This window comes from Colletotrichum truncatum (assembly GCF_014235925.2).
Source record: "Colletotrichum truncatum strain CMES1059 chromosome Unknown Contig_0003, whole genome shotgun sequence".
Classification (NCBI taxonomy): Eukaryota; Fungi; Ascomycota; class Sordariomycetes; order Glomerellales; family Glomerellaceae; genus Colletotrichum; species Colletotrichum truncatum.
In genome coordinates, this window is record NW_027222400.1 from 2,646,502 (window position 1) to 2,670,352 (window position 23,851).

The following is a 23,851-nucleotide window of genomic DNA, read 5'->3' on the forward strand; positions in this document are numbered from 1 at the left end:
GTATCATAATAGCCATCCCTAAACCTGACATAATCAAAGGAGCGTCTTTTCGTTTTGCGTGCGTGTGCGTGACATGGTGTGGTTGGTTGTTTATGCGATGAGATGAGAGAGTTATAAGGAGAGGAAACAGTTGAAAAAAAAAAAAAAAAGATTAAGCCAATAGCCAAATCCCCGTTCCTATCCTTTCCCTCCCCCCCGTATTTTTGTTTTTCGTCCAAAAATTCATCGTCAACCCGGCGTCAGGTAAAGGGGGGAGGAGAATCTGAGCAAGGATATAACAAATGCCGCTATCCAGAACTATGCAACGCAATGAAAGGTGATGAAAACAAATGAGTGCAGAAACATGAAAATAGGTATCCTTTTTCGCCGCCATGGACCCAGGTCCTGGGGCGTAGTGCGCGCTTGCTTTCTTTTGAAATACAGACGCGGGTCATTACCATAACATTTGAATCGAACTTTTTTTTTTTGGTCATCTTTTTTCTTGTCTTTTGGTACTTTCCGACTTGGTTTTTGCCTCCGAAAAGATTAATGTATGAGAAATCGTGGAAGAAGAACAGACAAATGCAGAAGCACCGAGCGATCGAGACGGGTTTAGATCATGTTGCCGTTGACACTAACCTCAAATCCTTCGCCCTTCTGCCTCATCGCCTTGGCGAGCATGAGTTCACGCATCCAGTCGATGCGGTCATCACGGTTCTTGACGGCGAAGTGATGCGTCTTGCCCGTGCCGTTGACACCCTCAACCGGCACGGAAGACGTGGAGGAGGAGTGGTGATGAGTAAAACTATGGAGCGCGCTCTCCCGCTTGCGCAGCTTGGCGGCATTCTTGTCCTGGGGAATGAGCTGGAAGCTGAAGGCGGCGACGGGATCGCTCTTCTCTCGCGAGTGCGACGAAAAGTGGACGGCCCTGAAAGCGGCCGAAAGCTTGCTCTGCGAAGCTAGGCTGGAGCACGCAATGGCATAGTCGTCAATGTCAACGTACTCGAGCGTGCGATCAACGGTTCGCGCATCCTTGTGAACGGCTAGACGAGTGCCCTTGAGGGTACAAAAGGTGTCATTCCACTCGTGTCGGAGCATCTTGGTCTTGCGCTTCTTCATAGGACCCTGGAAGGTGATACCGTCCTGCTGGGCTGCCTCAGCCGCCTGCTTGACGGGGATAGCACCAGCGAGGTGGGAAATGGGAGGAATGGCCTGCTCGAAGGGAGTGGTGCGCTCAATGGGCGACCAGGGATAGTTGACACGAGGAGGAGCTTGAAGAGGCTGGGTGCGCGTAGAAGAGCGAGGAGAACGGGGAGAAGAGTGTTTAGGGGAAGAACGAGCAATGGGGGTAGGGGCGTTCTCGTCCAAAGCTGGGAGGACAGGGAAGGAAGGGCGCCGAGCAGAAGCGCGGGACTGCGTGCGGGCTGGGGGCTGCTGCTTGGAAGTACCAGCACGATAGTTCATCTCGGGAGGGACGGACTGGGAGACATCGCGCGCTACACGGTCCATGGGAATCGCAGTAACGGGGACGTCCATCTCAGAGAAGGGAGTGCCAAAACGGTAGGGGTTGACGGGGCTTTGCAAGTCAGGCGACATGGCCTCAGCTCGGTCCATAACGTACGGCACAAAGCCTTGCTGCAATTGCTGAGGAGAGGTTTGGCGCTTCTCAGGCTGGGTGACGGGAGGGACCGTGGAGGCTCTGAGGGTGCTGGGACGAGGAGGTGCCTGCTTGCCTGGAATGGAAAGCTTGGGTAGCTTGCGAAGACCTTCAGGCTGAGGCTTCATCGTGGGGGCGCCCATCTCAAAGGGAGGTGTCGGCGGCACGGTATTGCTCTGGCGCTTCTGGAAGTCAAGGAACTGCCGTACGTTGTCCTGGGGGTCCCTTGCGGCGACATTTCGGAGTGTAGCCTCCTGAAGGTATTGCATTGGAGTGGCGTTACCGGGACCCAAGACATCAGAAGATGCAACGACCGACGGCACAGCGTCCGAGACAGGTCGGAGAATCTCTGTGGGATCGAGAGCTCTGGCAGTCTCGGGGTTTCCCGGGTTGCCAGTGATGACGAGAGTCTCCTTCTCCATGTCGACAAAGGGGTGCTCCTTTCTGAAAGCCTCGATAAGACGCTGTTGCTTCTTGAAACGGGAGCAGTTCTCTCCTTTAGGGCAGTGATGCGGCTTAGGAACAACCTGCTCGATGCCTACAATGGACACCGACTCCATAGGGGTGATTATGTCGTCGTGAGATGACTTCTTCGGTCGTCTCCTGCTGCTCTTTCTTCGCTTTAAGCTGCAGTCATCCGTCTGGCGTTCAGTAGATCTCATCTCACGAGCCTCCTTCTTGACCTCGCGACTCGGTTCGTCTTGAATAGGCGTGGGAGCACGCGGGGAGCTTGGCCTGCTGTCGCGGAGAAGCTGAATCTGGTTCCAAACCCGCGTCCTCATGCCAAAAGACGGAATGTCCAACTCCTTCAAATCCTCAAACTTGAGGGTAATCAAGATGGGCCCGTTAATGTCGTTCTCCACGAAGCGGCCTGCGACCGAAAGCTCAATGCCAGCATTAAGCATCGATTGCGCTACCATTTCCGGTGTCCACGAGACAAGCTCTCTTGATTGAAAGTCTTCGTAGGTGAACTGGAAGGGGCCATTCTGCTGTCTAGGGACTGGTGGCGGTGGCAGCTTTGTGAATCTGAACGCATCGTCGAACGGCCGCGCTGTCTTTGGCGTGATTGGCGACAAAGTCAGGATGCTCTCATCAAAGTAGCTCTCCGACGAGGAACGGAACAGATGCGGACCTGTAGGTCCTTCAATGGGTTTCATCGGCAACTGCATCTCGGTGTACATCACACGGTCTTGACTCGACCTCGGTGTTGGCACCTCATCGTAAGACGAGAGGGTTGTGATACTGGGCTGGCCGCCAGACTGCGCGCTCATCAGCAGCTGCAACAGGATTAGTTAAGCGGCGTCGATACTCACAGAATTAACGCTTATACGCGGTGAGTTGTCTTCAAGCTCACTGAGCACCTCATCATCCCATTCCATGTCCATGAACTCGGTTGCTACTGAGCTGGGTCTTTGCGGCTCGCTCTTGAGGCCGAAGAAGGTGTCGCGCATAGTAGCCTTCTCGCGCATCTCATGATGGAGGCGACGTCCACTTCTGACATATTCTTGCGCGTACTCCTGTTTTAAAAAGGTCAAAATCGCATTGATGAAGACAACACCACATTAGCTTACCATTGTGTATGGTGTGTGTGTGTAAGTGGTCTCTCGAATGCGGAAAGTGGGGAACACAACGAGGCTTGAGCTGGCTGTAACCGGCTTGCGGTCTACAGCGCAGTGCAGCCTCCGTCGGGGGAGTGTATTGCTTTTCCAACCGAGTAAGTGATTGGAACCAGTGCCGTCGCCGGCAAAACTTCTGTTCTAGGGGATATCCTGTTGATGAAGCCTCGAGATATTGGGAAGGCACACAGAGCAATACTGGGGACGCTTCGGATAGGAAAGCAAATGCAGTGGACAAAAAGGAAAATCAAACCAAATCAGAGCTGGATATGCTCGAATGGTACGCAACGGGTCGCAAAAGAGAAGAAGGAGGGGATCCGGTACAAGACGGGCGCCTACGGCGAGTTATGTATGTGTAATGTGTCCATGTATGGAGAAGGGGGGGTCGGTAGGGGTGTTGATGGGCGGTAACTGGTAACTAGGGGGGAAAAGAATAAGAGGAGAAAGATCCATGGTGGTTGAGGTTGGATCACACAGCACGTATGGGTAGCGCAACGCAACGCACGCACAGCAATCCCTATCCCATGCCCCATCCCCTCTTCCTGCCCCCCATGCCCATCCTATATGCATGCTGGTTCTGGTGTGATTCGACCCGTGGCACTTTGCTCACGGCGCCGACAGTGACACTCTCAACAGACTAGGTAGCGTATAATAATAGCGCCCAGTGGTGCGTGGATGGGTGGTCGAACGGGTGACGGACCTAGCGATGGACCCCATGGACCACGAAGCAACCAAGGGGTGAGGGGGGGGGCCGTTTGTGGCTGGGCGACGAGGCCAGTGGGATATACACCTTGGGTGAGAGACATGTACGCAAAGGAGGATGGAAAAAGCTCCAGACCTGGTTCCCCGACCAAGGGGGGTGTGAACCGGACAGCTTCCATGTGGACGAAGGTACACAAGCGAGCAGCAAGCACTTGCACTTGCAGTGAAGCAACACGCATCAGCAACCACCATGCCATGCCATGCCATGCCATGCCATGTTCATGCTCCCGAGCACAGTTCAGCACATATGGCGCAGGCACAACGCAACACAGTAGAACCCGACTGGGCAGGAATAACAGGAATGAGCCGGCCGGCGTGGGGGAAAGATGGTGCAGGAGGTGCACAGTCTGTGAAGCATGTTCACAGAGCAAATGTTGAATGAAGAGCAACAGAACAGATTCGATGCGATGGAGGTAGGGATGAGGGTTCAAGATGGGCGCGAAGCTCAACCGTATCTCGTCACTGATTGGATTAGGGAAGGGAAAAAAAGCCCTCCCGTGCATAACGTAGCCGACGGAGAGTACAGTGAGGCGGCGACAGCTGAGCTTCCCATTGGTTTAAAATCACGTCGTGCGACTTTATTTTAAGGAACGCTAACACGCCATTGGCTGATAATCAGAACGCCTAGACCCAGCTACGGCGGGATGTAAGCGCCCGTCTCTCTGTCGAGTCTGCCGGCGGCGGCCAGTCGCTGATGCTTGACGTCTGAATTAAAGTGGGACCCTATGCTTTCCCTCCTTCCTCCCGCCCGCCGTCAACGGAGCACAGAGAGGGAAAAGGGAAACTAGTATAAACGGAAAGGAGGGGTCGGCCGGTGTGGGTCACTTGGTCCCATCACGCTAAACTCGGCTCGCTCATTTCACACCTCTACTTTCTTCTTCTCGCACACACCCCCCCTTTTTACAATGCTTGCATTCCTCTTCCTCCTCGTCATCCCCGTCTTTGCCCGCAACGTCTGCACACACACTCGATTCGCGCCCTCGCTCACTCACTCACACTCTTTCTCTCTCTCTTTCCCTCTCTCTCTCTCTCGCTATCTACAATGCTACCCTTTTCAATCCGTTGCAGCCCAAACATATCGAGTCAAAATCTACAGTCCCTGTCCATCACCTGCAAGGAAACACTGACAAGGGCCAGGGGCAGGATGAACTTCCCCGGCACACACACTTTTGGCGACCTCGCCGCAATCCCCCAGCTATGAAGCAGCAAGAAACAGTTGCTTACCCGCCCTCCCGCTCGCCATCCATTACCTAGTGCCTCTGCAGGGCTCCCTTTTGGTGATTGCAGAACCACCATCGTCGCCCACTGTCTCCCGCTAGCGGGACCTGTCACTGTCTCCATTATTCCCACCATCACAGTCTTTCATCTTATCAAGTCTTCTTCCCCAGATGAAGCTGGCGCACAGCCTTTGCATCTTGATACCTCAAACGGTATGGCATGGCATGTGGAGCAGATAAATACGCCAAACCATACCTTATTATGCCGTGCCATTCCGCAATGGTAATGGCTTCAAGCGAGCCATCTCCGCAACGGCGCCGAGCTTCTCTTTCAACGTGAACATTTCCTCGCCCCTCACCAAAAAAGGAAAAGAAAAAGGCGTCGATATGACTGGGATCTTTGCATCTCTTGCACCGTTTTTCATTTTCTTATTGCGCATCCCGGAAAGGCGGGAGCAATCAGAGACAACCGGCCATTCGCTTGCTGGCCATCCATTGACCAAAAAGCTAAAAAAGAAAGCACACAGCCCCGGCCTCTAACCTCTATCTAACGTTGTATCCTATGTCTCTCTACAGCCACCAAGACCTCCGATCTCGACCAGTCTCGAATACCCATGGCCAATGACCCGGATACCCCACCATCATCAACTGACTCCCCCCTTCACCGTCCCTGTCAGCCACTCATTTTGCTCGTTGAGCCCCCATCGGAGAAAGTGCCATCAAACCCAGACTCCTTCCGGCCGGGGAGGACGAGACCAATGGCTTCTCAAAGATGGCCTTTCTCTTGAGATGGCCAAGGTGAGGCGAGGCGGACGCATAAAAAAAAAACCGACCCTTCCTTCCAGCGAGATGGGACGGTCCGGATCACAATGGATCCAGTCAAAGAGGGTAAATATTCGTGCCGATTGTAGGCCCGTTGTGCTTCTTTGCCTTCTCCTCCACCTCCACCTAGCATGCAACTATCGGCGCTGCCGGTTCTACTAGCCTCACCCGCCTCGCCTTGTCCTCAGCTTGCTAATCAAATGTGCCTGTATTTGCTGCCCAATCGACCCCCGGCCGATAACGAGCAACGTGATCGGATGGATAAAGCCCAGAGCACATGACCTGCACGACTGGCTCACCGTCGTTGCTGGGGAGATTTGAACATGGTAAGAAGGTTCTCATCAGATCATTAAGTTACCTTGTCGCTGTTATCCACCACGTATGACTTCATATCCCACGGGGGTTTGCAGATGGCGGTCAAAATGTGACGAGAAGACATGGTTGATGCAGGAGCGCATTTGGCTCTTGCAGCCCGTATGCGTGCACCCGATGCAAGTTCACACAGCTTCGACGCAGTAGAACGATGTCTCCTGGCCTTGTTTGCTGAAAATGGATATCAGGTAAGCCATCTTGGAAGCAGAGACAGAAAGGGGTGGCTGGCGAAGAAGATTGAGTGGTTGATGAAGAAGGCGGCGATTGGGGGTCTCCAGACGATGGTACGACGAGAAATTCGGGGGAGCGCCCAGTTTCTTACCCCGCAGAGTCAGTTGAGACCAATCTACAGTCGCCGTCACGCTCTTCTTGTAGTGTGGGCGAATCAGGACCGAATGACATGCTCGTGGTGATATCTGATAGCAATGCCGTATCGGACTTCGTAGGATTTAGCTCTCACCATCGACCTGATCTCGACAGGATCTTGTATTGCGGAATCTGGTGAACCAATGTCCAGTTCGGGCAAACCGACCATTGTCAGATCACTTGCGAAGGATAGCTGTTGGGAAGGGGTTTTGGGGAAAAAAAAAAAAAAAAAGAGGCCTTGCTTTTCCGCTACAGCCATATCCAGTATCAGATCCTACCCAGCCCCTTTCGGCAGGCAATTGTCGATTTGCGCGACATATCTCTAGTTCTTGTGTGTCGTTGTCGGTGAAGCAGTCCGCATACTCCACATGTAAGGGAGCGAAAAATGCACTGCATGTCTTCCTAGAACTGCGCCAGAGGAGGTCGGTACAAGAGAATTTTTCTCCCCTCTGCCCCAGCTGACTCATTAACGGCTAAGGATGCTGTGAACGAGAACCCCGTCGTTGCGTTAGCAGTGTGACACTCTGCAGGGAAGCAAGCAGCACGCTCCCGCTAATGCGTCCCCATCTTCGATATCCATTCCAGGCGGCGTTCGATGCATTCTCCGAGACATAAGTAAACTGTGACAAGATCTGCGGGACAAACATTATGTGAACATCGGTGGTCTCGGTCTTCTTTCTTCACCGACTCTTCAAGTCGTCTGGCATGTTCATGAGAGAGTGACCTCATCCGAAAAACCGTCGCGAGCCAGGAAAGATGTGTCCGACGATGGCGCGAATGTCTCAACTAGGCCAGCCTGCGGTGTTTCACTCCGTTTAACGGCATCCAACGAAGTCTTGTCCGACCGTAACTGCGGTACCCAACCGAAGCAACCGACGACACAAGGTCCCAGGATCGTTAATAAATTAGTGAAAGAGTGAAATGGTGAAATGCCAATGGTTTGTGGAAACCCCGGCAATCGAGAAATGATTGTCGATTAATGCCCTCCGCTGCCGAGTCTACCCGGCGGGGATTCCAAAAAAAATGTGTGCAAGAATGGGCGAACTCACAAGGCAATTGGGCCAGGGTTTTCCGCTTTCAATTTCTGATCCTGGAGGAGGATCATTGAACATAGCCAACCCTGAGGAGGATTCAGCGCACAGTGCACACCCCCTCAGCCCATAATTGGACCAGGGGGTTGATGATGGCTGAAGTGGAGGATGGTGTGGTATCTTGGAGAGTTCCTCCTTGGGCGAATTAGTGTAGATTCGAGGCCGCTCCATCTTTGTTGGTGGGTGTTCGTGTAGGTGACGATGCCTCCCAGACATCGTTTCCAGTGCGCAGTTGTTGCCCTCCAATGAACTGGTCGAACAAGTCCTCACGCCCTCTCACATGATGACGGACTAATGCGAGCTTCGCGCCATCAGTAGTGGATGGATGACTCTCCTGCTGAAGTCAAGTCAACCAGTGGGCCGCGATATTGTGGAAGACTTGTGATGGTGTTGAGGGACCACGTCTTATCTTGTCTTTGGGTGTATTAGCTTACCTGTGGAATCCGAAGCCGTTCCCAAGACCCTGGAGAAATTCTTTGTCAGATCGCACGGCGATGCGGCGCAGATGGCCTGAGCGAGACGGATGCAGGTCATCGTGATTGCGGTCCGTCGACAGGTGGTCCACTAGTGTCATGTCGAGTGTCGAAAATGGTGCCCATTTCGCACTGAATAGGGCGAGCTGCTGGAAAGACAGGCTTATCTGCTGGGGTGCTTAGCAACCTGCCACGAGTCGTATCGTGCAATGGGGACGAGGGGTGCCTTGTCCGCAGTTGTTTGTCTCCCATGGGTCCCTTTGCTATTAAGATTTGAGGCAAGGTCAGAATACAACGCAATGCTCGAGATTGGTCATTTGTCAAATCGCATCGATGTTGAATCATTGCGCCGTTGAATTCTTAGCGGTGTTTCGGCTGTCGGCTGGTAAAAGGCATATATTTGCAGTCTACAAATTATTATATAAATTACTGAGATGCGACGACAAAGTTCATGCAAACCTCGTCATTGTGCCACCGGATCAGTGCCAATTTGACATGTTGGGCGGAGGGGCACACGCCTTCACCCGCACTCACTCTGGCGAACTGCTCGGTTCCAGCAGTGTTTGTGTAATGCATCCGTGCCGTGAAAATTGAGTGAATTTGGCAGGAAGTCGGGGTTGAACCTGGGAAGCAGGACCCATAAATTCAGCGGGAAAGCGGGAAGACATGGATAGGGGACAGTGTTCCCGTACGGTATGGGGCTGAGGAGGTTGGCCAGGGCCACCTTGCCCCGTGAGATTTGGAGCTTCGAGCACAATTGCCTGTTTTGAGGGCTGAATGTCGACGTCGTCGTCTTCGTCATTTTCGTCACCAACACCCTTGTCATGACTTACTAGATTTTCAAAGGTTACGGACGTAGCCTTTTTTTTTTTTTTTTTTTTTTTGCCACAGGTAAAAAGCGGACGTAGCTTCAGAGGCCAAAGCCCATGAACTTTTACTGGGGGCCTGCGATAATACGCCGCTTGTGATGGCCGGGGTCCAGAAGCAAGCGAATGTCGCGCCGTTCGAGTAGTTGGCGGAAGAGCGGGAAGACTAGGATGTCCAGGCGACGGTCTTGTTCTCCGCACGAGCCAGAAGCGGCATTCTCCCTGCAATCTGATATATCAACCCTCAAGGTTCAACAACACTATTCACATCGGATCACATGGCACTAGCCACAACAGGACAGTATTGGTAAACAATGGGCACACCCCGACGCCTCAATCCTCGTCCACAGAACATCTCCATGGTGGTTGCGTCTCGATGATAAACCCGACGAGGCCGACGATATATGCTGCCGAGACAAGGCTGTATGCTATTATAGGGGAAACAAAATTACGTCGTAACAAACGTGTGTTTTTCTCGTCTGTTTTTGGGTTGAAAACAGTAGAAACTAACGCCAATTTCTGGATGCATCATTGTGGCAACACTTTGGTGCCAATTGAGTGGTTCAATGCCACCACACGGAGAGAATGGAGGGATAAATACCAGGGCGAGCAACCGTAAGCACCCGTAGACGTGTCAATAGATGAAAATGGTATTGTGATTTCAAAAAGATGCAAATATGTATTGTATGTGCCGCAATATTTGACAAGAAAAGCAATCAAAATCAGACGGGTCACCATGGCAGAGAAGAGTAATCAGCAAGGTGCGGGTAATAGCTCGGTCTAAAAGATAGAATCAGGACGGGTAAAAATGCGCTTTTCGCGGCACCACGGCGAACGGCAAGCATTACTGCGGCGCAGGCGGGCGGGATGTGTATCGAAGCGGGTGCATCTTCCTTGGTGATGTAGGCACATTAGAAAGATAAGCGATGATCGTAGCCAGTTTACTGCGTTTGATAATGCCCGCAGGCCTGAGAGTAGGCTCGAGAGTGAAAAAGCAATAACACCCCCTGACCTTTTGCGTGGGCACGGTCTATTAGTCGTCCATATACTTTGCAGGTTGATGTCGGGGGTTGGTTTGCTTTGGGGGCTGTTGGTCGCAGCCGCCAAGGCACAACCGTTACTGACGGCAGGGTAGCGGCGCGAAATCGGGTTAACAGAGAGTAAAGCCCCGAGATGGCAGAATGGTGATTTTCTTAGGAGACAGCAAACGAGATGGCCCTAATTAGCATACAGTCCAACAAGTGTTACCATAATTAGCCCCCGAAAGAAAAAACTGACACCTGTTTGATCCATGATAAGATCATGAGATACGGCTTAAACTCGAAGCCAAGAGGGCTAAATTGCGCAGGTTGGGCAAAATAAAAATAGCAGCAAATGTTAGTCGAAATGGTGGAATCTGAGGGCCACGACAAACATCGACAGCGGCTAGACGATGTGACGAACTCAATGGTAATGCTGCCAAATGTGCCCAAATTAGCCCGGATGCAAAGTGGGATAATTTGATCACACACACCAAAAGCTGGGCGGCTAATTAGGCCGCCAGAAATAGGGCTACAGAGTACGGAGTATGGTTTACTCCGAAGGGGGAACAGTCATCTGAACGGCCAAGGGTGTTACAGTCTCGGCAGGTGGTAAGGATTGCTCCGGACGTCTTTACTATCATTGTGGGCGGGAGATCATCGCTGGCGGACCTTGCCCGACGAGCTTCTGCTCGGGAGGAGCAAACCTGACCTGGCAGAAGCATACAGCTCGGCAGCACTTGCACGGCGCGGAGGGCAGCGACGGAAAAGAATGAGTTGAGCAATGGAAAGAGATAATTGGTCAGAGTTGGACTCAGTGACAGATTAGGCTGGGATGAACATCTGAGGGACGTGCCCTCGGCTGCAGCATTCTTCCCTTGAGCGGGCAGTCGTTGTGGAGCTAGTATGCAAACCCCGCGAGCAAGGCCCCTGTCAGCTACAGCGCTCCCGCCGCTCAATGGCCAAAGCTCCTTCCGTCCCATGGCAGGCTTTGGGGGCCCCTGACCAATATTCATGCACGATCTCGTTGCCTGCAGGAAGCAGCAACCAATCCGGGGCAGTAGCGGCCCTCTCTCAAGAGCTTATATCCCTGCTGCATCACACGCGCTAAGAAACGGTTGGTCCCGAAGCCCTGCACGAGTATAAGTCGTCACACGGCTTGTCGAATCAACGTGGCAGACGGCGCTTCTGGCAAAGGGACCTAGATTGGCGGACAATGACGCTAAAGACGTACGAGGGAATATGTAGACAGGCAAGCAAGCAAGCAAGCACACTCGCACTGGAGTGACCAGAAGAAGAAAGTAGGAAAGACCGGGGGTGAAGACAAGCATCTGCCCTGTCATTGCAGCCCGTTGCTGTACACAAGAAAGACTGAAAATCCTTCCGGCTTCGACGAAGCGGAAAGACCACTTTTCACGACATGGTCAACGGTGCCATGATACCCCCTTGCTCGCTGCTGGTCACAGCAGATTCGGCTGTAGTTGGGTATCACCGGCCAAGTACCGTCCAGATACCGGTCAGTGCGTTTCCGGCTTGCCCATTGAAGCCCACGCACGCCATTGTCACCCATGGATACTTGCCTCGTTAGGCTAGATCCCCTCACGAAGAGAGGTATTTTTCTCCCTCTCTCTCTTTCTCGTCCCGCTCCCGATTTTTGCAAGGCCTGACTGCCCACTGCGCACCCCTGACTACTCACCATGCACGACAGAAGGTCCTAGTCCCACTATCTTGAGCACCTCCGGCAGCCACTCTCTCAATCGACGGCCACTGTCGGGTGCGCCAGCCAATCTAGGTGTTGACCGCCATTCTCAGAGTTTTGATTTGTGGATTCTCCTTCGGGAGAAATATACACATCGTCAGCTGGTAGCCGACTTTGGGATCGATTGAAGACGCTCGCTCTGTCTACTCTGACTTCATTAGACTCAAATGTGAAGTCGTAGACATTAGGGGGGGACATGGGCAGAGTCGAAGCGAGTGAGAACATCGGAACTCAAAGATATCGCTAAGGTTGAAGATCTTGCCCACAAATGCCTCTAGGCTAATTGCCCAAATTTGACTCTAGAGTCCCAACAGGCAAGTCAAGTCCTGCGCATCGTCAACCATCATGCAACGGTGGAGCGAGCCTCCTCCATGGATGATCGGATGAATCCACCTCGTTTGTCAGATACAGAGCCTTCCATCTCTCAAGAACAAGGTTGGCAAGGCCGGCAAGGTTGGTCTCTCATCCATGCAATATTCCTTGTCCCTTAGGCGACTCTGACTCCGGCTCTAGTTGTTGAGTCGGGATCCACATACTCTATCGTTTTTTGTTGGTGGTTGGCAAGCTCCATGCAAGTGCCTGCGACCTTGGAGCGGAGCTTCTTAGTGGAAGGGCAGGTCCAGGACGAACCTCAACTACAAGGATAATCTCAGCTAACAATTGTCTGTCTCTCCATATGTCTAACCCCGAACTGATGCCCACATCGTGGCATAAAGGCCAAGTCAGCGGCCAGATGGGTCACACATTGACAGTGTCTAATGCAGAAATCGGGAACACGGGGAAACAACGGGCAAGACATTCCAGCTCAGTGTTCTTGCAGTCCCAGGAGTGCAGGTCCATGCCGCGGAATTAGCTTGCATCTGCCCGGACCGCAACACATGTACACCACTGCTTCTCGCTCGAGCTGACAATAGAGATCAGCATTTGCACCAGGCAGGTACTACACGAGGGAGTGGACGCGGTATCGACGGCGGACAGCCGGGAGGCAGATGGGCAGTTGTGTGCTTGCAAGGTTGGCAAGTCAGGTTGAACAACAGCACAACCCCCATGTACCATTCTGCATGTCTCTGCATCGCGTGTGGGCCGGGTGGTTGAAGGTAACCTTGGCCCGATGACATACGGTCTACCATACAGAGGGCAGTATGGCAAGCCATCGTGAGCACGCGTTGGCCGTTTTGCCCGTTTAGTCGCTCGACTGCTGCTCGGACCCATGTCGTCTCTTTCCAAGCTTCCCCCCCTCCTCGGTGCCTTTCCATTCCTATTCTATTCTCGGGTGGGGTCCAACGAGTCCCAGCTCCGAGTGCGACCGCCTTTGGCGGCCCATTTTCATTGGTACCTGTAAGCGCAGTTCAAAATCTTACGCACTCATTCGAGTGCGGCCGGCCGGCCTGCCTACGTTCCTACCTGCACGAAGACACACACACACACACACACACACACACACATACGCATTGGGAACATGGAGACAGGCACACAGAGAAGGCTCGATCCGGTTGTGCCAAATATAGCAACAAAATTGCTGGCTGGCTACGTAGCCAACAGCAGATGGTTCCTTCGAGACGCGGTCACAGGCCACTTGGTCCATGAGAAGAGGATGGTCATGATGAAGGCGGCCACAATATAAGTCTTTGGGCCATCCATCACCAGCGGCTATTTCCTGGCTTCTCTTCTTGTTGGTTTGTAGAAGTCAGGAAGAAGGATAGTGATCCAAGTGTTGTTCAAGGTTTTTTCTCTCTCTTTTCATATTGTGTTTTATTTCCCTCCGCCCTCCGAACCCTAACCACCCGACCTCCCCGATATTCCAGTTGAAGGCAAGCCGGACTTGCTTGAAAACCAGTCATTCATTCGACACACAGCGCACACAAGATTTGCAATTTTGCACCCCCGCCACATACGGCCTGATTTCTGTTAACGAAACGGAAATCGAACTCGTTACTGCATCAAGAGCTCACATATATCGAAAGATCGACAAGGAAGCAAAGAATAATTTAATAATCTGATACGACTGATATTTGCGTTTTTGGGAATTCGACGAGCCATTCGACAAACAACCTGGTCTCCAATCTCAAATTACTTTGACAGCTGAACCAGCGAACGGACAGGCAGATCACACATCGTCTACGATTGCCTTACCAGGGTAACACAACCTCACCCGGTTTCTCGCTCACTCTCTTCCCTTTTTCGAAAGCTGTCCCGCCATTTTACTTGGCTGCCAAGACGAACAGAGAGAGGAACGGACGGATTTTTTGTCATTCGCCTACTCGCCAAATACCCTCGAGTGCACCGCGAATCAGAAGAGACGCACGAAGAGCACGCACCTGATTGCTCTTGCACACACGAGTGGAGAGACATCCCTCCGACTACACCCCTGGCGTCTTTTCCCCGGTCCAGAGCACAGTATCACTGGGGAGGGTTTACGCACAGTCACGGTTCCTGCCACACCCCCCTCTTCCTGCACCCTGGTCCCTGATCCCTCGGTCTGGACGCTCCACTGCACCACACACCCCCCCCTCCCTCTTCTCGCTCTCTTTCTCCCACGCACCACCCCAGCCAGCTCCAGCTCTGTCCAGGTGCGCCGCTCGGCTTGTCGTTCAACGCAGGTACCTCCATCGCGAGAGAAGAAGGGTACAAATGTCAACACTACCCCCCAACCACAGTCGGAACGACTTCATGAGATCAACAGCTGCAGTCAACATGGCCGTCGCATCATCTGCGAAGGCCAAGTCGGCCTGCAAAACGACCAACAACAATGCCAACCCCAAGGCAAAGACTCAGATGCACCGTCGCTCGAGAACAGGTATGTTTGTCTTTACACGGCTCAAGAGACTCTTCTCTTATTACACAGCTTTAGCTCGCCCATCCTTGACTTATACCCAATTCCACTTACACCGGCTGAGCTGCTTGGTCCCTTGCGCCGCTTTTCACAACCACCGTTCACTGAAGCTCGGAAGACTAACTGGTTTCTTCTTAGGATGCTATACTTGCAGATTGCGCCGCAAGAAGTGTGACGAGGGCTCGCCAATGTGCTCCGCTTGCAAACATCTTGGTCTGACATGCGAATACAAGCGGCCCATGTGGTGGAGCAACAACGATGCCCGCCGCAAGCACAAGGACGACATCAAGATGATTATCAAGCGCAAGAAACTTTCGGAAAAGGCGTCGCACACTATCCAGACTTCCGTCGGTTCCCCTCCGGGCTTGTCGCACTCGCTGCCCACCTCCGCCACTTTCTCAGACCCTCTTGACCGCACCCGCTCCGCCTCCATTGACTCTCACTTCTCCCCGGCTTTCAATTTCAATAGCCCGCCTACTGCAGAATATGCCGCATACAACCCGCAGATGCACCCTGACTTCATGTTCGGTGCTTTCCCCTCACCGTACGAGATCGATGTCAAAACTGAACGCCAAGTGTACATGAACGATGTACCCACCCTGAGAGAGTCGCACGTTTCGACCTTCAGCACCTACCAGACCCCTCCACCTCCCGGAACCATTCTTCCTTCGTCAGTGCCCCTCGAAGGCGAATGGAGCGAGCAGGTATACTCGGAGCGCAAAGAGTCCCTCGGCGAAGAGACCCTCAACGTCAACTTCTTTGACTTTTCCCATGGCCCAGCCATGTCCAGTCGCCAAGTCGCAGTTGAGCTTGACGAGAACGACCAGCGCCTGCTGGACCATTTTGTCCAATTCGTTCTTCCCACAGTTTTCCCAATCCTCGAGTCTAACCAGCACGGCTCTGTCGGATCCGACTTGATCCTTCCGGCTCTGCAGAGCAACAAGGGCTATCTTCACTGCTGCCTGAGCATCGCCGCCCAGCACTACAAGGCGACGATGAATGTCCCTGGCGAAGAGATTGACCAAGACATCATGCGACATCGTTACGCTACCATCTCCTCCTTGTGCGATGCTCTTAACAAGGACGAGAACCACCAAGAGATTCTCGAGGCTGCATTGGGTCTCATTTTCTTCCAGTGCGTCGTTGGTCGCTATGACGACTCACTTCCTGACATCCCATGGCACCAGCACTTCCAGGCTGCCATCAGTCTTGTCCAGAAGCTTGACCTCCCGCGCCTGGTATCGGATCCCAATGAACATATGCTCCAGACCCCCTTCAACATGACCTTGACGTCTTGGATTGATATACTCGGCGCGACTATGCAGGGACAAGCACCCACATTCGCGCACACGTATCGTGAGAAACATCTATCTTCCAACCCCAGCCTGGGCCTTCGTGAGCTCATGGGTTGCGAAGACCGCGTCATGTACCTCATCTCTGAAATTGCCTGCCTCGAGGCCCTCAAGGGAAGCGGCATGGACGATATCACCCTTTGCCAGCACGTCCACGCCCTCGGTGAGCAGATCAACCTCACCGAGATGGGCGAGCCCAGTCCCAAGATGCCCTACAACAGTAACGGCAGCCTTTCCCCGAAGCAGCTTTCCAAGAACATCACAGCCGCTTTCCGCATCGCCGCTCGCATTTACCTATGCAGTTTGGTGCCCGGCTTCAACCCGGCGCAACCCTCCTGCGTCGGCCTTGTAGAGAAGCTCACCAACGTCCTCCAGCTCATCCCTTCTGGACCTGGAGGCTTTGACCGCAGTCTCGTCTGGGTTTACCTCATTGGTGGCTCTGTCAGCTTGCCTGACAGCTCATTCCGCGCCCTCTTTGACGACCGCGTTTCTCAGCTTGGCGATGTGTCCGACTACGGTTCCTTTGGCCGCGTCGCCTCGCTTCTCAACGAAGTCTGGATGCAGACTGGTAACATCAAGAGCAATGGCAGCCCTGCTGCTAGCCCAGGCTCTTCGCATGGGGCGGAGACGGTACCATACATCCACTGGCGGGATGTCATGCAGATGAAGGGCTGGGACTTTTTGCTGATCTAACAGCCTGGGCTGGTTCCGGGCTGTACAGAACCGGTAAAGAGGCCTGGTCCTATCTGCATGGTATGTGTGCCGCCTCCGCAAAAGGTGATGCGGGCAATCGCCAATTCCCTTTCGCGCGAACCGGGGCCGCTGCCAGGCAGTCTTGCTCTGCTGGACATTCAGCAACCGAAAATTTTTGTTTTGATTTATTTTTCGTCTTGATACCACCTTATTTTTGGAATTATATTCAGTAACCCTACCACGGGTTTTGGGGTTTACTAGAAGGAAAACGCCGCAAGGCGAACGGAGCGGATATGAACTACGAGAGAGCGAAGACACTTGGATCACAACTTTATTTTCTACTGGACACTTTTCTGGAAGGATTTGAACGGGGCAGCTGGGCCTGGCTGCCAGGATGATGGATGATGATGGACGACGACGGGACGGGTAACAGCTGGGATGAGGCCCTGACATGCAACTGGAAACATGAGAAGCGACGAACGACTGGAATTTTTTTCTTTTCGTCAGTGCGGAGACGTTCTTTTTCCTTTTTTCCTCCAAGGTTTCCGCCTGATCTATTCGTTTTTCCCTCATACGTATACTGCAGCATGAGCAAAGAAGGTTAGGGTGGCCTTGATCGGAGTTTTTAGTGATTTGGATATCGGGACACAGCATTTCGGTGCATCTGGACTGGATCGGATGGAACGAAGAAGGGCTCTGGGAGCTTGCGATGGGCTAGCTTCCCGGTTTGACTTCTTTACAATGGGGCTCATTCGGCCAAACGCCAGCTCTATAGGCTTGGTCATTGGGGCGAATGGAGCAGGATTGGGATTCATGTAATACCAAATATACCCCAGCAATTTCAAAAAGCATTCACTCTGAGCCGAATCCCCCATTTACATCTTTCTTGATCCTCGTGCACGAGAGCGTGAACGTTTTGCAATATCGCACCAGCGGCCAGTTCACTGGGCCTCCTACTTGGGACAAACTTGTCTGGTCTGAGTCTGGGCCAATCCACGCCAATGAGGGACGAGGAGGGGGGGCGTCGGATTACGACGTACACTACTTTGCTGATGGGGGTGGGTGGCGGATCAACCACCACCTTCCCTTTGAAAGCACACCGGCCGAAGCTTACTCGCAGTAAGACGGGGAGAAGAGAATGGGGTCAGCCGGAGGTTAGGCGAATCAGGCCATGATCTCTTTTTTTTTGTCACTTTCCCTTTCTCTCTCTCTCTCTCTCCCTGTCTTAGGTGAGAAGTCTAGCACCAATACTAGTATCTGTCTGGGCCAGCGTTTTCGGAATTGCGATGTTTATTGTCCCGATGAGGTACAGGGAGTATCGGGAAGACATCCATTCCCACCCACCCATTACCACCATTAACATTGCCCGTAAAACAGCATCGGGAATTGGGAGAGGTGTATGTGTGTGTGTGTATGCTGTGTAGCTATTCCGACTGAGGGGTATCTGCTGCGTAGTAAGCTGTTGACTTGCAGCAATTGCAACTTTGTGTTCCCGCTTTTATTTCTCAGACCATCTCCTCTGGCAGAGTAAAGTTGGGTATTATTATCCATCATTTATTGATGTAATTTTTATCATATTTTCACCCGTTTAGGTCCTGTGGAGAAGAGAGACATTCTGCTGATGTGAGCACTTTACGCGACGTACCCCCGCCCACGTGCGGTTGTCTGTCCCCTCCCTTGAATAAGGAAGTTCGTGGTCACCGGAAGATGGGGTAGGTAGGTATGTGCGTGTTATTCACCTAGGTCAGAGGTAAGGCCGAGCGAATCCGTAGCGGTGAAGGAAATGAGCTCGGTGAGGTGTGATCCGACTAGGGAATCTTTTTTTGTTCACCTGACGTCGTTCTACGGCTCTTAGCCGACGGGTGTACAGATTGGGAAATGCCGCCTCGGGAGGTGTAGAGGACAGGGTCATGTCATGAGTAAACATGGGACAGAAGGCCCGAGGATTCATACGGAGACAAGAGAGACATTGGCATATTTCCCGCCCTCGAACGTCACGACTAAGATGACAATGGTGTTTTGCTATTGGTGATGGGGCGATGGAGGGCAGAGTGGGAATGGGAAACCGGGACCATTTTGCACATTCGTATGGCTCTGGAGGTTCCAGAATATGTCACCTGGCTTCCTTAGCCTCTGGGGTGTGCAATTGAGAGGGTTTCGTGAACCACAGTATTGAAATAACTGTGAGGAGGGGGGAAAAAACGCCTTATCCACAGATGCGGATAGTTTGAATCTGTTTTTGATTCTCATCCCAGATTCCATGTCTCAACACCCACCCCCTACCCCTGGATCCTTGGTTTGGTGCGGGCAGTTTTTCTGAACACAAGCCAGAGAGAGACTGTGTGCAGGGGGGTTGGTGGACATGGTGTCTTGGATGACGGAGAGGTAGGGACAGGGTGCCACTCCCAACCCCACGGTTCGGGAGGCGAAAAAAAAAAAAAAAAAGAACGAAAAAAGTGCAAGAGGGTTCACCGCCGTTTTCGAGTCACACAGCGCGCGGGAATGTGTGAATCATCGTGAATTGGCGAGATGGAGATCTTGGGCTGAAAAATTGATGACATTCGTCCGCTGGCCGGGCATCCTCCGTCGCTTGGGCGCTGAAATGGGCTTTGATAGGGCAAGGGAGAGAAATGAAAAACAGGGAAACTAGGATATGATCACGCTTTCCATGGGTATCCACGTGATGGGCCGAACTGCGGCTGCTATTTGTCTTCTTCTGCAGTCGTTTCTCTCTTCCTAGTTGCCTCATTCCTCAAGATTTAAGATGCTCCAGAGGGTCCCTGCAGAAGACATGGAGAACAGGCCACGGGATCGTACGTGCGTGCGTTATGAGGAATTCCTGCCTTCAGGTCGGCGAATGCCCGTCCTTGCCCCCTTCGTCCTCCGTCTCTATTGGCGTGGAAGGGTGTGCGAGAAACCTTGGGCCTGTTGGTCCGGAGGGGCACGATAAGAGCATGGGGGACGTTGGCAAGGCGGATTTTGCAACGTAGATCACGTAGCGGATGGAGGTGTGGTTTGGACTAGGGTCATGTGGCATGGATGCTGCACTTACACCGACGGCGATAGCGATGATGGATGTTGAAGTCGACGTCAACATCGACGTGGACATTGCTTGGGCAGACAAACAGATCGCCAGCAAGCCATGCAGATAATGATTGTCCACGCCCCCCTTGACAAGCTGAAGGAGGCAAGACGGTCGTGATGCTAGTCCTGCAGACGGCAAGGTCTTTTGGGCCTGTGGTCTTGGTAAGAGGTCCGATTTCTCCCTCGTTTGGAACACAATATGGCTTCTCAGTGGCAGCAGCAATCCGCCGGCTGCCGATCGGGCCCCAAGGTGAGGCTTTCGCAAGACGGTCCTGTGACCACGGAGAGGGAGCCCGGAGGGCAGCGAGCGGCTGGAACGGAGGCGTTCGTCATGTGTGGCTTGGATGCATTCAAGTAACGGCAAGCCCATCGAGCTTTCGGAAGACATTCGCCCAGACCATGATGAGAACCTTGTTCTTTTTTGGGTTGCCTCAATTCAATCTGAACTGGAGACCTGAGGATGTGTTCCAGGGTGTGTCGTCTTATCTGGGAATAACAATAGGAAGAAGAGTGGCTAACGATGCCCAAAAGAAGACAAGCCCCAGAAAACAAAGAGACAGAAAAACGGACGCTAACGAGAGAACGGCAACAGCGGGGATACAATGGGCCACCTTGTCTGACGGGGGGCATCGAATGCAGGGGCCGCCCTATTTTCGGGGCCCATTGTTCTCTGGTCAATGTCGCCAGCGAATCAGACGCGCGCGTTTGCGCTCCGCGCCTACATTCTGGCACTGTTCGTTTGTCCGCTTGGGGTTCTTACTGCAATTTCAACCGCTCATAATTCGTCCTCACCACCAGATGTCCAAAGGGGCCGCTACGAGAGGATGGGTACCCACAGCCAAAAAACGTCGGCGCTTCGACGACAGCCTCTCGTTTGTCCTGGCCCGGCGACTACCCAGACCTGCACTGCCTCATGGCCAGATTCTTGTCGAGCCGCCCAACGATGTCGAGGATGGCGCTGGAACGAGACCAAGAGCAGGAGTAGACCCAAACCCCTGCTACCGCTGTTCCTTTTCTTCCATTGACACTAGTTGACTATTCTGGGGGCCGAGAAGAGACAGGAACCGGCCATCGGTGCCCTATCAACAGCTCCCTGAAGGAGGCTTAATGCCCTGCTCCGTGAATTATTGAGATGGTAACACTGGAACCAGACGGTTCGCGCAACACCATCACTCCACCCGTTTTCCCCCATCCCGGACGAACAGCAGTACCCTGCCGTCCAGTCGCGCCTGCATAGGACCTTTACAGGCAAAACCCTCGCAAGTCGCCGCGATGCCGCCCATCGGCCGCTTGGTTGGCCACCGGCATGCCGAGCCCAGAGACGATGTTCGACTGAGTGGCTATCGTTCTATGGATAGATCGTGATTTTAGTTTGTTTCGAGCCGCGCAAGAAGCGAAGAAGAAATACCCGACAAGGTTTTCTTAGTGCTCTCGATGTCCTCCATGAGTGGTAGAGGGCAGGCCTTTGCCGCCTTACCGCGATGTCAGCACCAAAGACATTGGGCTTGGGTAGCTCTTGTTTCGAACTCGGGTGGGAACAGAATCGTCATCTTTCAGGCCACCATTCGACTGACTTTTCCTTTTCGCTTCCCATCCATTATTCATTCCTTTAGTTATTCTCCTCTGAGGTCATTGTTGCCTGTTCGTTGGGCCGCGTCCTGGGTTCTTTTGTGCGGCCTCCCGCTCTTTCGACGAACAACAGAGTAGTCGTTCTCTGGCATCATATACCTGTGCGCGAATAGTGACGAAGTTCATTGTCTGTTCGTGAACAACTACCACCTAATATCTCAAACCTCTACTTATTTCTGCGTCTTTGTATCTCCTCCCGGGACCTGTCTTGAATTTTCCCCTCTTCTTTTGTCTTGCCTATTGGCACATATCGTCATCTGGTTCTGACTTACACGCCTTCGACACACGTTTGACTCCAAGCAGTAGGGATCGTGTCCTACGCAAGCTCGTCAACTCCAACAAGGCAAATTCTGTTGAAAGACACCATCCGATTACACAACAATATACTCAGTACTGACCTCCGCCATGGCGAGTTTACGAAAATGCACTCAAGCCACAGTGCTCTCAATCCTCTTCTTCTCAGCCCACGCTGCGTCCATCCCATCTGTCTTCAAGCGGCAAGAAACATGCGCAGCCGAAAACTTCTCTCCTTGCGGTGGCAGTGGCCTCCCCGCCTCTTTCTGCTGCGAAAAAGGAAAAACCTGCATTCCTCTGGCTGGGAATACCACCGTGCTTTGCTGTCCAGCAGGAATCAGTTGCGATCGCATCACGCCCATCAACTGTGCCGTCTCGCTACAAGACCCTGAGGCCCACCCGGAAGCGGTTATCAAGACGACAGCCCTCAAGAGCAAGCTTCCGGCTTGTGGCACGCAGTGCTGCCCTTTTGGATACACCTGCAACGGCGCCGACCAGTGCGTGATAAATGTTGACCAGACCAAGAAGCCGTCCGAACTGCCCGCATCGGAGCTGCCTGCAACCACTCCCGGTCCTACGTCGAGTGTCCCAATTCCGACCGTGATCCCCACAACGATCGCCACTACCACCCCCCTCAAAACCGAATCATCTGTAGCTACTGCTCCGGCACAGCAGGATGGTGAGGAAGGTGAAAAGAAAGATCCGAACAAGAACGAGAGCACATTCCCCACTGCTATCGTCATCGGCGTCCTCTGCGGCGTCCTGGCAGGCGTTGGTCTCGGCGTTGCCCTCCTCCTCTTCCTCGCCCGCCGCCGACGCCGCAACACGGCCATCCGAACCGAAAAGAAACGCAGTGGCGGTCCCCGTCCTTCGACTTCCACCTCGTCGTTTGGCAACATAATATCCGAGCCGATTCCCATATCCGACTCGGCTCTTCGAACAGATTTTATTCTCAAGACGCCTTCCACCGTCCATTCCCGCAACTCTTCTGCGGCCACTACTCTAGCGGCTCAACCTATCGGCCTGGCCAGAAGCGATTCTAAGCCGCGTACGCCCGAACGCACTCCGGAGCGCGGCATCCCCGTCCCACCTATCCGGAATATGCGTCCCAATTCCGGGCGCAGACCACCTGGCGCGCAGAACCCGCTGCTTGCCCCTCCCGGCCAGCACTTACAGCATGAGCCAAGCAGCGAGAGTATCAATGTCTTTGCGGACCCCCACACCGTGGGGAGACCCGGACAGAAGAGACTGACGTCCGCCACGACCTTTACTGATCTTATGGACGAAGCAGAGCTAGGAGACGTGAGACGTGGCAAACCTTTTGTGCCGCGGACACCACAAATGCCTTCGCCTCTGAGGAAATAGTTTTTTCCCGTGGTCGTACATGATTAGCCATACAAGCTAGACAACATAGCTGAAGGGTGTTTTACTTCTTGGATCTTATCTTTTTTTTTCTCGTAATTCTTTTAACTTGCTTAGCTTTTTGTATTCTTAGGGGACGAGACATGCTGGCATGGGTTAGTTGGAGACTATTAGACGTTCGCTCTTCTACTTTATTTCTTAGATTGGACCTCGATGGGCAACGGTGTTTCTGGCGGGCTTGAGTGGGTTCAAAGCGATTGGCGTTTGTTCGGAACGGTTTATACCCCACAGTCGTTTTTTCTTTTCTTTTTTTTTCTTTATAGTAGAGTTGAGCAGGCCACTCACCCCCGCTGCTGGGGCAGAATGAATATCACCCGGATATGTATTTCATATCATATGCAAGACCAGTTCCTTCCCTATGCGATACTCTCATGTCATGATATGCCTTCATGAACATATGGCTGCTTCTTGGGTAGCTGTCAACGTGGTAATTCACCTCTCACATTACCTTTCCGAGTTTTCACTCATGTCCAGATTACTTACCTGCGCGGCGCAGCCTTGGCTGACTGGTTCCCTCCAAAAAGGCGAGAAGCACCCGGAATGCC

General features: G+C 52.9%; 3 protein-coding genes across 3 annotated transcripts; 2 read left to right on the top strand and 1 right to left on the bottom strand.

The window, feature by feature from the left end:
• Positions 1–591: 591 nt before the first annotated feature.
• Positions 592–3,210, bottom strand: CTRU02_205629 (sam and ph domain-containing protein; the record flags this gene model as incomplete). The annotated part of the gene is made up of 3 exons (XM_036727623.1): positions 592–2,895; positions 2,950–3,153; positions 3,208–3,210. 3 exons carry the CDS (start codon positions 3,208–3,210, stop codon positions 592–594), a joined length of 2,511 nt encoding a protein of 836 aa, XP_036580579.1.
• An 11,420-nt stretch (positions 3,211–14,630) lies between these two features.
• On the top strand, positions 14,631–16,877 carry CTRU02_205630 (uncharacterized protein; the record flags this gene model as incomplete). Its single annotated transcript, XM_036727624.1, has 2 exons — positions 14,631–14,796; positions 14,971–16,877. The coding sequence occupies 2 exons, from the start codon at positions 14,631–14,633 to the stop codon at positions 16,875–16,877; spliced, it is 2,073 nt and encodes a 690-aa protein (XP_036580580.1).
• A 5,118-nt stretch (positions 16,878–21,995) lies between these two features.
• CTRU02_205631 (uncharacterized protein) lies at positions 21,996–23,249 on the top strand (the record flags this gene model as incomplete). The annotated part of the gene is made up of 1 exon (XM_036727625.1): positions 21,996–23,249. The coding sequence occupies one exon, from the start codon at positions 21,996–21,998 to the stop codon at positions 23,247–23,249; it is 1,254 nt and encodes a 417-aa protein (XP_036580581.1).
• Positions 23,250–23,851: the final 602 nt, after the last annotated feature.